Source organism: Lygodium microphyllum, chromosome 17 (assembly GCF_053477565.2).
Source record: "Lygodium microphyllum isolate KBCC chromosome 17, Lygodium_microphyllum_v1.1.10, whole genome shotgun sequence".
Taxonomy (NCBI): domain Eukaryota; kingdom Viridiplantae; phylum Streptophyta; class Polypodiopsida; order Schizaeales; family Lygodiaceae; genus Lygodium; species Lygodium microphyllum.
Window position 1 is genome coordinate 130,992,452 of NC_141151.1, and position 19,394 is coordinate 131,011,845.

General features: G+C 40.8%; 1 protein-coding gene across 1 annotated transcript; it reads right to left on the reverse strand.

Annotated features, from left to right (window-relative positions):
- Window positions 1–8,009: 8,009 nt before the first annotated feature.
- Window positions 8,010–9,752, reverse strand: LOC148022351 (protein ASPARTIC PROTEASE IN GUARD CELL 2-like). The gene is made up of 2 exons (XM_087696846.1): window positions 9,350–9,752; window positions 8,010–9,247 (listed from the first exon to the last, which is right to left on the reverse strand). The coding sequence occupies exons 1-2, from the start codon at window positions 9,750–9,752 to the stop codon at window positions 8,010–8,012; spliced, it is 1,641 nt and encodes a 546-aa protein (XP_087552972.1).
- Window positions 9,753–19,394: the final 9,642 nt, after the last annotated feature.

Consider the following 19,394-nt stretch of genomic DNA (forward strand, 5'->3'; position numbering starts at 1 on the left):
AATTTTTTTGTAAAAGAGCACCAGGCTTCCTCTTGTGCAAATTGTAAAAGTAGATGGGAAGTAGGAAGGAAGCTAGGAAGATAGGAGGACAATAAGAAAGAGGGCCTAGGCCATGGCTGGCCATGTAAAAAAGGGATAAGGGGATGACTGCCCAGGGGTTTTGTATATAAAGTCGAAAAGTGAATGAGGAGCTCATTCTTTGGTGTGTGGCAAAGTCAACTCATCTTATTCTCTTCTTGCTTGCTTGTGTGTGCTTGAGAGAGGGAGTATGAGAGTGTGAGGTTGAGGGATCTTGGAGGTGAAGTTCTCTATTATCTCCTCTCTTCTTCTCTTTTCTTCTCTTCTCTTGTCTCATGCACGGCTATGGAGGATGGAGCTTCAAGGTGGAGGCTTGAGGTTGCTTGAGCTCGTATCTCGAATCATGGGGCTACCCATGTGCTTAAGGGAGGAGACAACTCATTTGGGCATGTAAGCTCACTACATCCCAATAGGATCAAAGGTACGTCGGCTAGGTGAGAGATAGCCATAGGTGTTCACTTGAAACATTTAAACAATAAGCGATTCATGGGTCTTGGTGGTTGACTGTGAGTCTGCCTCTATATTTTGGCTTTGTTTGTTGGGACCAATGGATTCAAGCTTGAGCACTTGCGCACCTCAAATCGAGCAACGAAGTAAGGTTTCATCTCCGAACTAGAGCTTGAAATAGGTAGGAGGTTTTGGGTTTTTAATGTTTGCAACAAGTAAATATTTTGGTTTTTTGATGATTCGGCAAGTTGGAGGAACTATTTTAGTATTTTGCTTTTGATTTTTGTTGCATTTAGAGTAGGATAGGACCAAGAAATCAAAGGAAAATATTTTAGGGTTTCTATTATGAAACATGCCTAAACAAGGCACGAACAAGGAAAAAAAGGGAAAAAAGAGTGCTTAAAGGTGTTAGAATCTCACGAGGAGTGATCAGGTAGATTAATGTTGGGTCCAACAAGGGTTTAAGACCCTGGGAAGCAAAGGGAGACCTCATTTTCAGTTTTTGAAAAGGGAGACCTCATTTTTAGTTTTATATATATATATATATATATATAGAGAGAGAGAGAGAGAGAGAGAGAGAGAGAGAGAGAGAGAGAGAGAGAGAGAGAGAGAGAGAGAGAGAGAGAGAGAGAGAGAGAGAGTTGGAGCTTCCGATGAATCGATCGATGGCCATAGGAGTTTTTTACTTGGATCAGGTGTGTAGAAACCTTTATGTATATCTACCCTTGGATTGTAGAGAATCTTGCTTGTGGGCATGGCCAAAATCATTGGCACGAAGTGATTTTCATTGTTGTTGTTTGCATACCGGTGAAATCGAACGTGATTCATACGCTTCCGATTCCCAAAATTAGACGCTTGGACACCCTACACCTGTTTGATTTGAAGAATCAGATGGCCAACACTCGGATCAACCTAATCAGTTTGATATCGGACTCAGTAAAATTAGACTCGAACACTCGGACACACCAAACTCGGATACCTCAACAATTGGACCACTACCACATGTCTGATCATCCTGAGGATCGAACACTCGGACCTATGACCTCATTTAATTTTGAAAATTGGACTCTCGAACCACCTTGTCCAATTTTGCAATCGAACCAACTTGACCTATCCGATCATACATACCATGTCTGATTTCGAGAATCGGACATCTGAAAATCAGAGACTTGTCAAATGGGACGTCTAATTCCTTGAATCAAACACTACAAAATTGGACTTTGTAGAATTGGACCAGATTTTGACATTTCAAAGCTGATAAATCTAGCGTGTCCAGGACGACAAATAGTACAACTCGCAACATGACAATTCACCAAAAGCCTTACAGGCAAAGTTAACCCTAGAAATCGCAACCAAACAAACAAGAACAGTGCTATTGACACTCATATCAACATATTCGGCACACTTAGGGCCATAGGCTAACTAGCAAATCCCATTTGACCTTAAGTAAGCTGAACGATGTAGCACAGACCCTAGAGACCAGAGGAAGTGGCTAGGAATCGAGCCTAGAGCCCCATTAGGTCGAGTATGTAGATGAGAGTGTGAGAGCTACAATTGCCACTTTGTATTCACACCCACATTGTTTTCCAACATTTGAAGTGCACTTAAGAAAGTTGAAAGCTTGATTTTGCATGGTGCACGAAAGAGAGCATGCACACACACACACACACACCAAGTGAGTGTAAGTTTAGAATTGTTTGTAAATAATAATGAACTCACTCAAGCCTAACAATCATGAACCCACCAATAGGAGAAGACCTTAAAACGTACTCGGGTGATCGAGAACCCTAAGTGTAGGACCGACACCATTGGAGGAGTGGATCTATCCAACTTGATCAATCTCATCGACAATCTAGTGGAGCACGAGACTGCGAATATGGAAAAGTCAAGGACTAACCAAGGATGTGGTGAAGAGCTTGACCTAAGCGGTTTCCCTACAAAAATCTAGCAGTTAGTCTCCAATTATGATCTACAGACTCTGACAGACCACCACGGTAGGACATCCGAGGATATCATAGCGGAGCTCGAAGAGGAGAGGAGACTAGTGCGGGAAGCTTTGTAGGGCATAGTGGCCTACAATCAGGAACATCAAGCCAGAAGCTTGCAACACAACATAGAAATGCACGAGATTCAACAAGTGCTAGCCCTAGCAAGCAGAAATAAGACAGGACTTGATGTGGAGAGAAAAAGATCACTAGAAGATGACCTCATGTTAAGTGAGCTTCTTATGAAGTGACTGCTAGACAACTCGTCTTAGCAGAGCAGAGTGTTGCTACAGTGGGAACCTCATTGCTTGCAGGTTTAGGAGTTAACCAAGGCTCTAAGAGCCAATCAAGAATCCCTATCATGGCTAAGCAATTAGACAAGTACTAGCCAAATGATGACCCATACAACTTCATAGAGCAGCAAGTCAGTGAGACCAACGGCCTCATTGATCTTACTCAGCAATCACAAGCTTTTGGTCTATGCTTAGGAGATAAGGGTAGGACTTGGTACATGAGTCTGGATGCTGCTGAGCGAATTGACTTCAACAGCCTCAAGAGTCTCTTCATTAAGAGATTCTCTAAGCTTGGGTACTATGATAACCTTCTAGTGCTATTGATGGACGTCAAGCAGAAAGACAAGGAGGACATAAGAGACTATGTTACCCAAGTGTACAGTCTCTTCAAGAGAATCCCAATTGGTGAGCGACCCACCAAAAGAGCGGTCTCCATAATCTTCATCACTGGGATACGAAGTGAGGAACTCTACAAGGCCTTGGCAGGAAACTGAAGCTTCCAATGAGATGCGATAGCCAAGGTCTTTGATGAAGCGATTAGAGAATGTGTGTGTGTGTGTGTGTGTGTATCATATGGATTCAAAATAAGAGATTAACAAAAAACCACTTTTATACATTCTTTATATATAGAAGGGTGTAATATGAAGGAGCTATTTATAGATTGAATAAAAAAGATTGTGTTTTATTGAGAAAAAATCACATATAAGGATATCTATAAATAGGCCTTGAACGCACGTGATATAGAGGATACACAAATAATGAACCCCCCGAGGGAGATTCGGAGACTGTATCTCCATATCATATTAGGATCGATTCCTAGAGATGTAGATGAAATGACCCCATGGGTGCTTAGTACTTGTCACCCTCGTCAAGATGTTGAGGAGGGTGGTTCTAGTTGCTAGAGAGAGAGAGAGAGAGAGAGAGAGAGAGAGAGAGAGAGAGAGAGAGAGAGAGAGAGAGAGAGAGAGAGAGAGAGAGAGAGAGAGAGAGAGAGAGAGAGAGAGAGAGAGAGAGAGAGTGCCCCCTCCCATCGATCAAGTGGATACTTGGCCAAACCCATCCTATGAGACCTAGATTTTCTCAACCATCTACATCGGATGACACTCCTTCATGTGTCACATTTATAGGTACACTTGATGTATAATGATATCTTGGTTACACTCAATAGCGTGCTCCTAAGTAGGAGAGGATGTATATTAGATCTACCCCAATATGTTATAAATACTTGGTGGAGATAACTACTTTGGTGGAGATGAATACTTTGGTATATTAGAAACTGTATGGTGCAAGAGGAAATAATTTCAAAATCTTCCTCAAAATAGAGTTCTTTAGCTTGGAATACAAGCAAAAAAAAGACCTAGGAAAGTTCATTTCCACATGAAGGGTTTGATGGCTCAATTAGCTTAAGTCCAAGCTCTGATTGTTGTTAAAGAAGATGCCATTAATGCAATAATATTGAAATCTATAAGGAAAGTATTTTCAACTCTTGTCATTACCCTAATAAATGTACCAAACCCTATACTTGAAGGTGTCATTCAGTCTTGTTTGGATGAGGAGAAAATAAATCAAAAGGAAGGTAGCAGTAGCTCAACGTCTACCTCAATAAACCAACTCTTAGTCCATATTGTGACCACTAAATATTACTTTTGCAATAAAAAATGGCATATTATAAGCAACTATTAGAGAAAATATCCCAACAAGATGAAGTGCAACAAATGCAAACAAATAGGGCATCTCACTAGTAAATCTCCAAAATCTCTTAAAGTATCCAAAGAATTGGAGGCCAAACTATGCCTCTCAAGCACTTGATGACCAACTTTTCTACTATCTCTTGTATCACCTTTCCAAAAATATCATTGTAGCCTATTTTATAAAGACATCCCATTGATTGAGGGGGGGGGGGAACCATTTACATGTTGTGTAATCCAATGCCACCTTGGCATTGAGGGTTGTTAGAAATGTAGCATGGAAAACCTAAGCAAGCAAGGGTACCTTAGGAAAGATAAGGTGTGAATAAACTAAAGGGCAAGAGAAACCCAAGCCCTAGCCCACAATAAGGCTATATAAACAGCATAACAGTCACTCTCAAGTGTAGAGACAGTGTACTAGTTGTACCTTGAGCAACTGAATAAGCAAGATCTTATTCTTGTACTAGAGCTCTCTTCTCCCTCTTGTGCACACATCTTAATGTTCTCACTATGCTTTTCCAACACATTTTTCATTTCTCCACAAGGTGAATGACGGAGCAAATGCATACATACATGTTTTGCACACGATTATATTTGTAGAAGATAGTAAAGAATGACAAAGAAAGCCCAAGTGGCTAGACTACGAGGATTGGAGAAAACTCAAGAAGATCACTTTCTCTCCACAATGATGTCGACAATAATAGAAGATGGCAAGGAAATGATTCAATAGAGGTAAGAGTCATGCATTATCTTGGGAGTGGCATCCATAGGACCTATCAAGAGGATTTGGTAAGTTTTCTATTTTTTATGAAGCATTTCTTGTTTTGTGTGTTGCCCATAATACTAGTGTAACACTAGCAATACTAATTTATATTCTTTGTTGTGGCACTCCATCACAAGTCAAAATCCTACAGGCTTCAAAACAAGATATGCAAAAAGACATGGTCTAATTGCACTAATTGACAAGCTCTAGACATGTGGTATGATATGTCATGTCACTTTTGATAGTATAGTAAAAGTATAGTTCTTCTTATCCCTTGTCTAATTTGGATTGATGTTTGATTATGTTACAAAGCCCCTTTAATGATCAATTGTGTCGACATGAACTTTTAGATGATGACTGGTTGCAGGAGTTTGGATACTTGGATCATGATTGTCTTATTGGCATTGTGCTCTATCTTGGCTATTGTATATAGCTTATTTTTATAGATACCTTTTCTCTTCATTTTATGTAGTTCATATTCAACGATATTTATAGGCACATGTCTATTGTTATTCTACCTTATGGTTTACTATAGTTCTATATTAGCAATATTTTTGTTGTACATGTTTATGTGTTTTTATAAACTATTGAATAATGTATAACTTTTTAAATCTAATCATATGATTGATTTTCAATGCAATGTGATAGAACATTGTTCTTAGCCCATGTAGCTAGACCCCCCCGCCCTGCCCCCGCCCCCCCCACACACCCCCCCTCCCCTCTCTCTCTCCCCCATTTTTTTGCTTGTAACCATCACCTATTAGCATCATTATTTAAATTACTGAAATTGTTGCTATTAGTGTCATTATGTGGAAGCATCACTGCTTACTTCACTATTTAAGTCGCTATATAGTGATGCAAATAGTGACAATTCTATGGCTATAGTTTTACTGACGTTTTTAATGAAAACTAGGAAAATGTATCCATAGACTAAAAAAAATGCTAGAAATGTTGATACTGGGTCCTATATATTGTAGTGCTTGATATTGTTGATGGTCCTTGATGCTTATTGTGTTCTCATTTTGTCATCTCATCAGTGACTTCTTAGGCGCTTTGGTTTCTATATGACCATGAATCAAGTACGATCTTATATTGCTTTGGGTTTTATGTTGATTAGCAATATGTGATTTTGGGACATTAAGATTGTGTATTTGGATAATTGTTGGCGTAGGTGCAGCAGAGCTTGAAGGCTCTTGTTGATTTGGCTTGTTGTTTCTTTAAAAAACTCAGAGCATTGCTAGAGTGCCATGCATTGTTTTTCTTTTACCTTTGAAGGATTGGGTTGTTGGGGGTAAAGGATGTTAGCCTTATATACATGGCTCTTGCCTGAGGCTAATTACAAATAGACTATTATTGAGAAAGAGAGAAGGAAGACTCTTGTATGATCAAGGCGAGGGAGAGAGAGGAGTGATCCCTTGAATTGTGACTTTATCATTTTTCATTACATATGCCTTCTTAGAGAGAAACTAGAGAGAGGAGTTGCCTAGTGCATTAACTAAGAGAGAAAAAAGAGGAAACTCCTTAAAATCAAGAAGGTGAGACCATTTTCCCTTAGGGGAGTTTGTAATGGTGTCTTTGGGTTGCTATTATTTGAAGACATTAGTGCCTAGTAAGCTACACATTAACATAGAGACTTAGTGAGATTGATAAAAAGTTGTTGAGTTGATCTTATGTGGTTTCCCTTGGATCTTTTGATTATAGTAAAAGTTCTCGAGATGGTTGTATTAGATTTCAAGTCAATAGAGCTAAGCACTAAGTCACATCACCCTACCAACACTCCTTAGTATGTCTTGACCGTGCATACTTCTATGTGTTTTCCTTAGCAACCAAGTGCGTGTCACCGTAGCAATGGATGATTCATTTGCTACAACAAGGCACGACAATATGTAAGATTAATGTTGGCATTTTTAAAAACCAATCTCATTGAATTTATAAACAATGACATGTTTGTAAATATGAATGCAAAATTCCATGGCAGTAGGCTTTCTAAGTTATCGTATTTTCGATCCTTTTGAAGGCAACGATCGATGATTACGACGAGATTATGTTGAATAACACTAAATTCCAATCTAGGAATGTGATGACTTAGCTTTTTAGAAAAGAAAATCAATCCTGGTGGAAACTGAATGTAAATGCTATTATACTTATATTTGGGAAAACTTCATTGCTTCTCATGAAGAATCAACATAAACTCATATTGCACGATGCATGGCGGCAATAAAGCAGGAGAAAAGGATGGCCAACATCAGAAGTGAACTACTCGATGCAGAAATGGTCGTAGAAGGGTATCGAACATAGACGTCGTAGCACTGATACTTTTTTGTGACAACATGAGGTGGGAGTACACGTGAGGAATGCAGCGTTGGAGTGCATTGAAAAGACTGAAGTTGCAAGGAGGAGGTCTAACTTTGTTGTGCACTAGATTCAGCTGTGCTTAATCACACATGTGCGCAGAGAGGGTGGTTGTGGCAGGGAATTACGTTTACAATCCTGCTTCCTGTCACCGATTGCCTGCATGGAGCTCTTTACCTTGCAAATGATGCGAGACTGAGATTGATGACAGCAACAGTCTACATCAATGCAGCTGAAAGCAACAATGCATACGTCCGTGACTGTTCATCATCAACTGTACCGTCTTTAAACGAACAACAAACATCTTAGTACTTTGAGGAGATACAAACTTTGGAAGCACCACTACTTGATCAGCATCGCCTTCCTAAAGAACAATGCTCCCCAAACTGTTCACTAAATTGGTTCAGCATTGCTGATCTGCGACGAAGCCCAATCTGGCGCGGCGGCGGTCGAACAGGAAATGGAAGCCCTGCTGCTGCAAGTTGCCGAGGACCGTAAACCCGACGTCGTCGTCCTCGTTGTCTTCGTTGGCGGGGGACCTGAAGGCGAGGCAGGTCTGGCCTTTCTTATTGCCGCTACTCGGATCATCTTGGGGCGCCCAGTCGGACATAGAAACAAGCACGTTGGAAGGCGGAAGGGGGAGGTCAGCGCCGTCGTTGAAGTGGAGGACGACGTCCGGCACCGCGTCACTGTGGAACCCGCCGGCCACCGCGTAGAAGCAGGTGTCGAGGGGAGCGAGGGTGGTGCCCGATTGCCGGAGGTGGCCTCGACGTGCGGCCGCTCTGACGAAAGCGTCTCGCAGGGCCTGGTAGGCGGACCGGGGAAGGCTGGTGACGACGGTGCCGGAGTCCAGGATGACGCCGCCTTTTCCCGTCTCTGTATCGAAGCGGAAGACGGACTCCGGGATGGGCACGCGGACGCCGTCGACGCTGATGCCGGACAGAGACACGTAGTAGTAGGTCTCCGGCATGGGAACGATGACGCCGCGGTTATGATCCTGGTGCACGAGGGGTGTGAAACGGAAGGTTTGGAGGTGATGATGGGGAGAGGCGCCGAAGCTCAGGATGCCGGCACGGTCGATGTTGTGCTCATGAGTACCGACGTCGTCGAGCAGCTCCGGCAGGGGTCTGGTCGGGAGGCAGTAGGAGAAGGTGTGGCCGGTGAGGTTGCCGACCTGACGCGGGAGAGAGAGAGGTCCGGAGCCCAGCCCTAGGACGCCAGCCGCGCCCAGGAAGTGACCGTTGTTGTTGTGCCCACATCCCAGCACAACGTGCTTGAATCGCACGTGTTTGCTGCTCACTGTACTTGCACGCGCAGTTGCCGAAGCCGAATGTTCCAGATATCCCGGGAAGGTTATCGTGTCCATAAACAAGTTCCCCGTGGTCTGCGATCCGTCTCCGTATTGCATCATGTAGCCGCAGGGCGCCGTCTTCTCGTTATGGTAATGACCGTCCGGCCCCGGCATTTCGCAGGAGTTATCCGGCATGTCTTCGCAGGCCTTCGAGTGGCAGGTCACGTTCCTAAGCGTCACAGACGTTGAAGGGTCGAAGATGGGCTTGTCGAGCTGATCGTAGCATGACGCGCAGGGCTGGCACTGGACCCAGCTCAGGTCACTTCCAGTATCCAGCGCCAGGTAATATCCTGCTGCTGCCGCTGCCATCTCCTGTCGACGGTGGGGCTCCTCGGCTGGCGCAGTGGCTCCTCCAAGCCTACGATTGTACACATGTACAGTACTGGGCTGACGTCGACGCGAAGTGCCCACGCTCACCCTGGCGAAGTACTGTCCGCTGCCGTCCAGATTCAGTCCAGCCTGCACCGGATCGATAGCCTCCATATAAGACGACGCCGACATATTACTATGGCGGCGGCGGCTGCCTGAGGTCGATCTACTGGCGCTGCTAGTCTTCCAAATGCGTGCGCTGATATGCCTTCTGCGCCCTTCGTCCCTCTTCAGCGCCTCCTGCGTCCTCGTCAACGAAGGAAAGACCCTGTGCACGACGTAATGATTGCCCTTAGCAGCAGCCGGCACCTGGACGTCGTCTGGTAGCCCATCATCGTACAAATCAACTGTGGCTGTACTTAGGATGGACGAAACGCAGAACATTAACATTAATACGATCGTTGCTGGAATTCTCACGCCCGCCATTATGAGTGCTGTGATCAGCAGAGATGATTGCCCGGCTAATGTGAAGATCACAGTATGCAGCCACACTATCGTCTTAGTGTTTGATGAGGAAGATGAAGTAGTCCTTGCCGATTCTCATGTTGAGACCAGTCGGGCAGCTGCTGTAATCGGATAATAACGCGATTCCGACCACGTAGACATAATGTATTTTGAAGGGAATTTTGAAATGTAATAATTGTAATGCTTGCCTCAAATCACGGCTGTGGTCTTGTCATGGTGGCGTATGAAATTGATGAAATTGCCAGAGTTACAAAATTTTATAATGCGACCCTTTTATCTCCTCTCTTTCTTCCACTCACAAATTTTTTTCATGCATTTAGCCTTGTTGGAACTTGGACTCATGTGTGATATATTAGCATTCTTTTCCCTCTTTGAACACCATTCAAACTTTACAAACTTACTCCATCTATATCTTTTGTGCTTTACAAAATTACTCTATCTATATATTTTATGTTTGCCCTAATCTATTCTATATATTATTTAGAGCTTTGCCTTGGGCTCCCAAATGAGAAGGCTCTCAAGCCTATTTGGCACAAGTGGGAGAAGTTTGGTAGTCAAGAAATAAAGAGGCCATTTTCTTAAAGGGTGAGTGGAGGCTCTATTTATTTTATATAATAGTGATATATTGATATGTTTTCTCTTTTTGGGGTATAAGAATACCTAATTTACTTTTGTGGATACATAGACAATTGATTTACCTAAGCCTAGGTCTTAGTAAGAGAGAGTTGGAAGGTTATATAACCATAATTTTCTTGGTAATCCTTGATAGGCAAAGCAAGCTGTGCCACAAGCATCAAGTATGACCCTAAATGGTAGTGTTTTCCTTGCCTTTGAACCTTGCAGACACATGCACATATTATCGGATGCATGGCACAAGGGGTCCAGATTTCCCTTTCTTATCATTACTTACCCACCAAAGCAGGCTTGTTAATTCCCTATTTCACCTTCAAAATGCATTGCACAACATGAGGCTTGGTGGGGCATAAACATAGGTACATGTGCACAATCAATAAACACCCTACATGAGCACATATCTTATCCTAAAACATTCACTTTATTTGGTACCAATCTAGGAGTTCATCAATCAATTGAGTGAATATGAGAGTAGGTGTTAGGGAGGAGATCTTTTCCACATCAAATGAGGATAAATTGTGTGATAAAAGGACCTAGCCTAGAAATGCGAACTATATATGCATGTGCATGATTCACCCACAATCTTAGCTAGCCTAAGGATACCATCTTATGTTCATCCATTCCCCTACATGCACCATTCCTTTCATATGTTGTGTTCTTTCCCTACATCAATGGACATCAATAAGCATATATTTGCGAAGCATATGGGACACATATTGCAAAGGTTAATCCCTTCTTAGGAGCGCAAGGGTTGTGAGATGCTCACTCAATTGGATATTAGTACTAGCATAAACATCCTATGATGATTCTCGAGTATTGAAAGAGGGTGAGGATGAGTGTATGGCATCTTCACATTCCCACCATTATATTTTTAGTAACTACCAAAAATGGAAACTGTTAGAATAATGATTACCAAATGAATAGTTGTCTGAGTCCAAAATATTAAACAATCTACCCAAAGTACCATGAGTTATCAAAAGCACCATTTTTAAAAAGTTGCCAATAATAGGAACTTAATAATGAGAATTGATAGAATAGTAAGTGATCACCAATAGTTAGAACATTTTCATAATTATTGAAATTTAATAGTAAGTGATGGCCAATAGTAGCATAACATAGGCAAGCTAAGACCATCTTTGTGCCCCAAAAGCACTTCGAATCATCTCACATTCTTGGCTTGGTTTTGCATTAATTGGCATAGCAAGTAGACATAATATGGCTAGTCAGAGCCTTCCTTACCATTTGACCTTGCATAAAACCCTATCCAAGGTATCCTCAAGTATTCCAAGTTTAGAACATTGTGAGTGCTACATAATACAACATCTGTCCTTGAGCACTTCATAAACCCATATTTTTTGCTTGTTATAAACATGCCTTAGATGTCCACTACTTACAATGGCATGGTTTCTACATCTCAAGAAGCTTCATGGTAGCATCAAGCACTCTTAAAGTACCGCTACAGTATTAGTGATAGTATGTATTAGCCCCATTGCTTGGATTTCAACACCTATTTGAGCTCGTAGGCTAGTATAGTTGTACTGATTGTTGCAATCAACTCTGACAATGAGAAATGAATCATCATCCTCATTGTCAATTGACTTGAAGGCTCCAATATTCTTATTATCCTGATCTTCTATGGGATGCTTTGTCAATTGTCAAGAAGAATACACATGATGCAGATGCTTTAAGGTTGAAGCTACATAAAACTTTTTAAGCGAATGATTTGGATAATGCTAATCACATTCTTGGCATGAAGATACTTCAAGATAGAGAATATAAGCTTATATTCTCAACTTTAGAATGATAATGTCAACAATGTACTCACATGTTTCAATATGGAGATAAAGAAGATATTGATGAGTACTCCACTACCTCCATATGTGAAACTTAGCCAAGGGGATTATTTCAAATCAGATAATGAAGTTGATAAAATACCGATATTTACGATGTTTTATTAAAAGTTACTATGATAATAAGATTTATTATGGATTTTGTCTCTTTGCCACATGATATGTGACTTGTTTCATGAATGCATATGTGTGACATTGGTTGCATTGTGCGTGGTAGACATATGGAAGAATACTAATATAGTTTTATATTGTGGTGAGCAAATTATTAGATGGAGTTATGCAGAATAAATATTTTGGGAAGCGTATTTCAATGCATATTTTTTTTTTCATTTCATAGCATGGAAATATTATATTTTTGTAGGTGCTCACAAGTTCAAGGACTTTGCATGGGTACATGCGTAATTGATTTACTTTTGGGATGTCTTCATTGTAAAAAGCTTATAAAGGCTGAAATATTATTTTGTATGTAAAGCTATAGAATAGTTTATACTAGATTTATTTTTCCAAAAGCAAGTCGTGTAAGAAAAGAAAAAGTAAGAATGCAAAACATGTGATTTTCATCACATTATTTTGCAATAGTCATTCATGTGACCTTCTATACAAAGCATCAAGGTTAACTAACACAAGTGATAAATTTTGTAGAGATTGCTAAAAAAGCCTCCTCCATTTCGTACTTTCTGCTTTCCCATCTTTCTCTTTCTCCCTAGGCAAGAATGCACTCCTTTTGTTCTAGAAGAGGTAATTTTGCCTCCATTAGTCTTTCAATGGAGGGTTCTTTTGAGATTAGCTACTAAGAAATAAGTATTATAATACAAGAAGTATCCAATACTTGAATGTTTGTACCATGGAGCATAGCCAAAAAATCTCATTGCAACATACTTTGCAATGAGTATGACTTTGTCTCTATTTATGAGTATGTGGGAATACCCTAAATATTTGGACAAAGTCTTGATAGGATAGATATAGGAAAAAATGACTCCTTAGAATACTTTGGATGATAGATCATTACAATCTCTACATTAAGCAGAGGGAGATAGTGGGCAAGTGTTAAATCTTAACCAAACTTAATTATTGTCCTACCAGTATGAGCTAGAAATAAATCATCGTTGGACTATTAAAGTGCTTGAAGCAATAATAGGAGAAAATCACAAAAAAATGACATTTTTAGGATTCTCTTCTTCTTCAACTTATTCTTTTACCCATAGATCAATTGAACCTTATTGAAGTTCATAAGCAATAACATTTCTCTCTGTAAACTTTACTACAAACTCAATACCCAACCTTGTTTGTATATCTAGAAACTCCTATTCAGTAGGAAGTTTCAAGAAAAGCCCAAGATCTTCCTTAGCCTCCATAAAATTAGTGGTGTTAGAGAATTCCTTGTTTATGTCATCCAATATATCCTTCCCATCTTGACAACACTCTACAATGAGTTCATCCACTATGTGCTTCTCATCCTGATAACACTTTGCAATGAGTTCAATACAAAAGTCCTCCCTAAGCCCCATGAATTTCTGGACATGACTAAGTATTAGGTATTCCTTCTCCAAAATGGTGACAGAGGGGAGGTTTGCCAAAGTGAGGGACTCACTAGCCACTAGGATGTCTTAATGCTCCTCTTGTTTCTACAATTTATACACTTTCAAGGTTTTAATGTTAAGTTCCCTTGGACATTGCCAAGACCTCCATGTCCATATCAACTTCCTCAAGATTTGTTAGTCTTTTGTAGCTAGCAATATTTTGTTGTGGTTTTATGAATCTTTTTTATAAGCCACAAATCTAACAAATCCAAAGTAAAATTCATAAAGTTGACTCTTGCTTTTGTGAAATGGGTGATCTAATGTCTTCTTGTAATCTTCAAGAAGTTTTTGTAGACTTCACAATTCTTATTTGATTGTATATCTTCCCTTGGAAAGGATAATGGATAAATGTATTTGAATCTTCAATAACTATTTTTGATTCCATTAGGAATTTGAAAGTCTTGAACTCATCTTTTTTAGAAAACCATATTTAATAAAATGACCTCATTTGTGGTTGAATGGAACATTAAAATATTTATGGCATTATCAAAACTGTAGGTATTATATTCAAACTTATAAAGAAAACTAAAAACTTTTTCATCTAGGAACTCATCTATTACAGAAACTTCTTCTCTTATGTAGATGTCCCCAATGTCTTGATCTTCTAGCTTTGCAATAGCTATTATGCTCTGATTTCCTCTACAACACTTATTTGGTCTCTTATCCTTTGCAATATAACACTTGGCTCCTCCTCTTTAGAAATTTGAACTTCAAAATCGACTAGTATTTTCTCAACAATGCCAACATCTTCAAACTCTAGAATAACAAGTTTGGTCTCTTACTTACTCTCCATTTGCACTAAAATAAGAGAGAGAAGAAAATACATAGCAAAAAGCCTCACAACCAAAGACATGCAAATGAGCATATGGTGGAGGTTTCCCAAACCATACCTCCTTTGCAGCTTGATAGTCAAGAGTAGTGCATGGGGATTGATTAATCAAATATGTGGTAATAGTAACTGGCTCAACCCAAAAGTGTTGCGGTAAGCTTGCTTGGCTAAGAATACAATGAAGTCACTCTTGAATTGTCATGTTCATGCACTTAACATTGTCAATACCTTTCCTTGGATATCAGTTAACCTACTCACACCCGAGGATATGCCAAATGGCATTCCATGGGCATCAAAATGTTTAGGGAGATTTTAGCCATGAAACTAATTTATAGTACATAGAATTAGCATTGAATTTAGTGACATTTGGCTAGATTCAACTTCAAACATATATCCCTTAGAATAAAATAGGAATTCACTTGGATCTTTCTCCAACATGAGATCAAAAACATGTGTAAAGTTCAAAAAATGATTTCCTAACTACAAGAATATAGACTCTTGAGAGTATGCACATTGCAAACTTAAAACTTATTCATTTTTAGCTTCAACTTGTCCCAAACATATCTGTAAGCATAAATTGGAGATTGTGACAGGCTCTAGAAAATGTATCTCACTTGGAGAGTATGATGGACTTGAATATGATACAAAAGATAGAAAAGTGCATTTTTTTCTCCATCTTACTTACAAGAATATAATGAACCTTACCACAAATTGTAGTGTGTCAATATAAAGTTCTAAATCTAGACAAGAACACACTAGAATATGCGGACCTATGACAGAAAGAAGAACACTAAATCATTGATAGATAGGCCTCTTATGCACTTATGGGTCCACAATTGAGGATTTCTTACTAGGCCAAAGAAGACAAGCCAATAGATATGCACCAATACAAAGAACTACGATATAGAGAATAGTACCAGACTACCAAACCCTCTGATAATATGAAAAATGGCTATTAGTGATTGGTGGATAGGCCTCTTCCATGCCTATGGGTGTGCCGATGAGGATTGCTTACAAGACCATGAAAGACAAGTTGATTCTAAAGAAAGGTTGCTTACCAGACCTGCAAGGATGCTACTATGTAGTCCTTGCTCCCCTTTGGTATGTTCTTCCAATGATCCAAGATGTTGTGCTGAAAAACTTATTGGCACAACTCTCTCATACGAGTCATCACCCTCCTCCCCTCATCATTCATGATGATGGCTATTGTCCTATCATCTACAATGTAGGTATACCCCTCTAGGGTATGCCTAAGATGGGTCCTCTCCCACCTGCGGCCACTCTCCTGGGCATATCTAGGAGACCCATGTACATCTGGTGTACCTATGGGGATAGTATCTCTCAGAGTAGCACCCATAGGGGTGCCACCTATGGACGACTGAGAAAAAGTCAGAGTGACTGGAGTAGATGTCCCCACAGGTGTGACAAATCCCGAAGGTGACGCAACTCCAGTAGAACGACGAGATGGAGACATTGCGTCGGTACCTCGACATCAACCACTTGAGCCACGCTCTCTCGAACCGCCATGAGAGCGAGGAGTAGCACTTGTATCCCAAGCCGACCGTAGGCTCATTACATCTAGATATCCGTAGCATCCCCCTGAACCACTCCCTCCGTCTGGCCCAAGTATGGAGTATTGATCTCGTTTGCTGGAAACTGAAGCATCAGAGCGCGCCAAAGTAGTTCCAATAGAACGACCTAATGGTGTCTGAGACAGGTCCTGGTCCACCATATCTCTGAATCTCGCCATCTGATCTAGAGACATACTCATGAAGATCTCCTATAGCTCCTTGTCACTCATCCCTCGACTCATCGTGATGATCTAAATATCCATAAAGGTCACCTGCATAGATAAAAATTGATGTTAGCATAATCAATATAAATTATACAAAGCACGGTAATATAAATCTTTAAAAAATGATCTTACTTAAAATGCATATCTTATTTACTCTTATAAGCAATTCGTCAACGAATTGAGTAGGTGGATGCTCCAAGTATGAAGTACCCTATGGTCCCATGTCAATCTCCTGACATAACTCCGTATATACTAGAAGGTCGATAGACATGTCACCACAAAAGGATGAGTCCACCTTGTTCTCAAAGAATTCTTGGACTCTTGTATTTCCATCATTGTTATCCAATGCTGGCTCCTCTACATGCTCCAAGCTTTTGGTGGCATCCACCCCTTGCAATATCGACCCCTCTATTTGCATACTATCCTTATCTATGCTCGAAATATCGCTTTGATCATATACTCTTGCACTTTGGGGAGCTTAAGGTGTAACGTACCACTATCGAGGTTGTCGAGGGTTTGGATAGAAAATTACATGTTCACAATCATGTACAAGAGAGATTTAACTATTGTGATATGTACCATGTCATAATACAATTAAAAAACACAAGAGTTCATGCACATGTTCACAATGGGTCGGCAACACAAACGTGTCGTACAAATCCGTTCTTTTTTTTTTGAAATCTATTTTGAGAAATCCAGATGGACCTCGTCAAACTCTTGCTCTAGCTCCTTCAAGTACCACTTTGAACCACTACACATTGAATAGGAGCATGGAAAAGCTATAGTAATCCACTGTGACAATACTTTGCAAGTTCCCAAAATACTCCATCTCATCTATAACCGTGTTTGGATCTGTTGCTCATCGTCGGCTCTCTTGCTCGAACCTTGCCATGATACCACAATTTGTTGTGGAGTGCATTTTGTCAATACGCTCCACACGAAAATGCCGTTCGTGTGACCATACCGTACTATATATTTTATAATGTACATTGAAACACTTAATTAATTGTCGTATATAAAATATAGATATGACAAACCCTAAACACCTCATCACCTTTGGACTACATCCCCTCGAGAATTCCCACTCCTTGGTTGAGACCTTTGCCCCTTCGCGAGATGCTGCGGTCAAAGCTCCATGCAACCATCACGTTGACATAAACCGTGGCATCTCCTCCATGCCCTCGGGATATCGAATCAGTCGATGGTACGTACTACGTTAAAATTCAGGTCGCACTTCCTCTAGATCTTTCCTAGCTTGCTGATACCTAGCAAGCCACGTCTTCATAGAGGCATGGTACAACATACAAAAGCGATTCACTTTCTCCTCCATTGCAGCATCCATTCTTTTTTCTACCCCATTTCCAACCACCACATCTCCGGTCAGTCTATCATCTTCCTTCAGCGACCATAGTATATTGTTATCTAAATCCACCATTGGTAGCCATTGTGAAATATGCACTAACGCCTCAGACACCAACCAACCTTCAGCCATGCTACCTTCTGGTCGAACTCATTGTCGCAGAAAGTCTTTCAGGGTTTTCATGAAGTGCTCCAAGAAGAACATCCATCACGTATGGACAAGTCCAGCAATCTCCACTTCATCTACAAGATGCATAAGAAGGTGGATTTGTATCGTGAGCATGCTGGTAGGCAGGTATTTCTCAAAGAGACAAACTGTCTCCACTGCTCCCTACATTTTGCGGATTCAATAGACGACGTCTTAATCTCCTTCTGTGAGATCCATTGCACTAAAGTCGACAACCTGTAAATCGCACTACGTATTTCTGGAGTAAGGCATCTTGCGATTGCGATTGGTAATACAAACTGCCACAAACGAGGAAGCATTACAAACAATGACTACACTCCAAATAGCAAAATGCGCATGCCACTTACAATCAATTCGTAGTATAAACCTAACATATCTTATGAAAATCATGGGATTTTAGCCCTGATAATTGGTGGTCTTTTAAAACCGCGGACCTAAGAGAACGCATCATACCCGTCGGAGTACGGATAGACTTGACTATTTGCTTCACAATGTGCTCTTCTTTAGTGGACAAAACCCAAGGAGCGCGAGGTAGCTGCAAGCGACCATCAGCACCACTCGACTGCGGCCAAAGCGCCTCCATCTTGCCTACCTCTTTCAAAACCATTCATGCCCCTACAGTCTCTCTCTTTCCTGTGATGTGGTCCCATAGCAAGCTGCCCACGTACTTGAAAATATGCATGGGATCCAACAAGTGGTTGATCTGTAAGTGGATCCATGGCAACTTGTAGAAAACTAAGAATCGTCGCATTCCGTTTGGATGTGACTCCATGTTGACCATTTTCAGCTCGTACCAACTTTGGGCATTCATACATGCTGGAGGTCGTCCAAGAAAACCTTCCCTGAGTTCATGACCCTTTGGCAAGAAAGTGGCGTGTCCTTGATATACCATCTCCTTCATGGTTCATGACCTTTAGGAGTTTAATTGTGGCCCACACAATGGACATGCATGATAACGTGAGGTAACTACATTTGTTTCAACACCTCTATCTAGTGAATACGAACTTGAACGAGCTATGATAGATATTGCCAACAAGAATGGAAGCCTACTACCTGAGCACTCTCTGAATCCCAAAAATTCATGCATGGTCTACATGAGAATAGCTCGAATATTGGCGGACCGTCGACTATCGCGCTTGCTCATATCTTGCATGTAACCCCCTTCTCCCACAAAATCTTAAGCTCATCGACTAATGGACAAAGATGCATGTCCATATTTTTGACTTTATAGCGGTCGGGAACGAGCGAGATAAGGATGAGATGTACTTTCTTCATAGAAATGCATGGAGGGATATTGTAGTTAATAAGGACTATAGGCCACACACTGTAAGAAGTTGAGTAGTGCAGACCAAATGGGTTCACGCCATCCA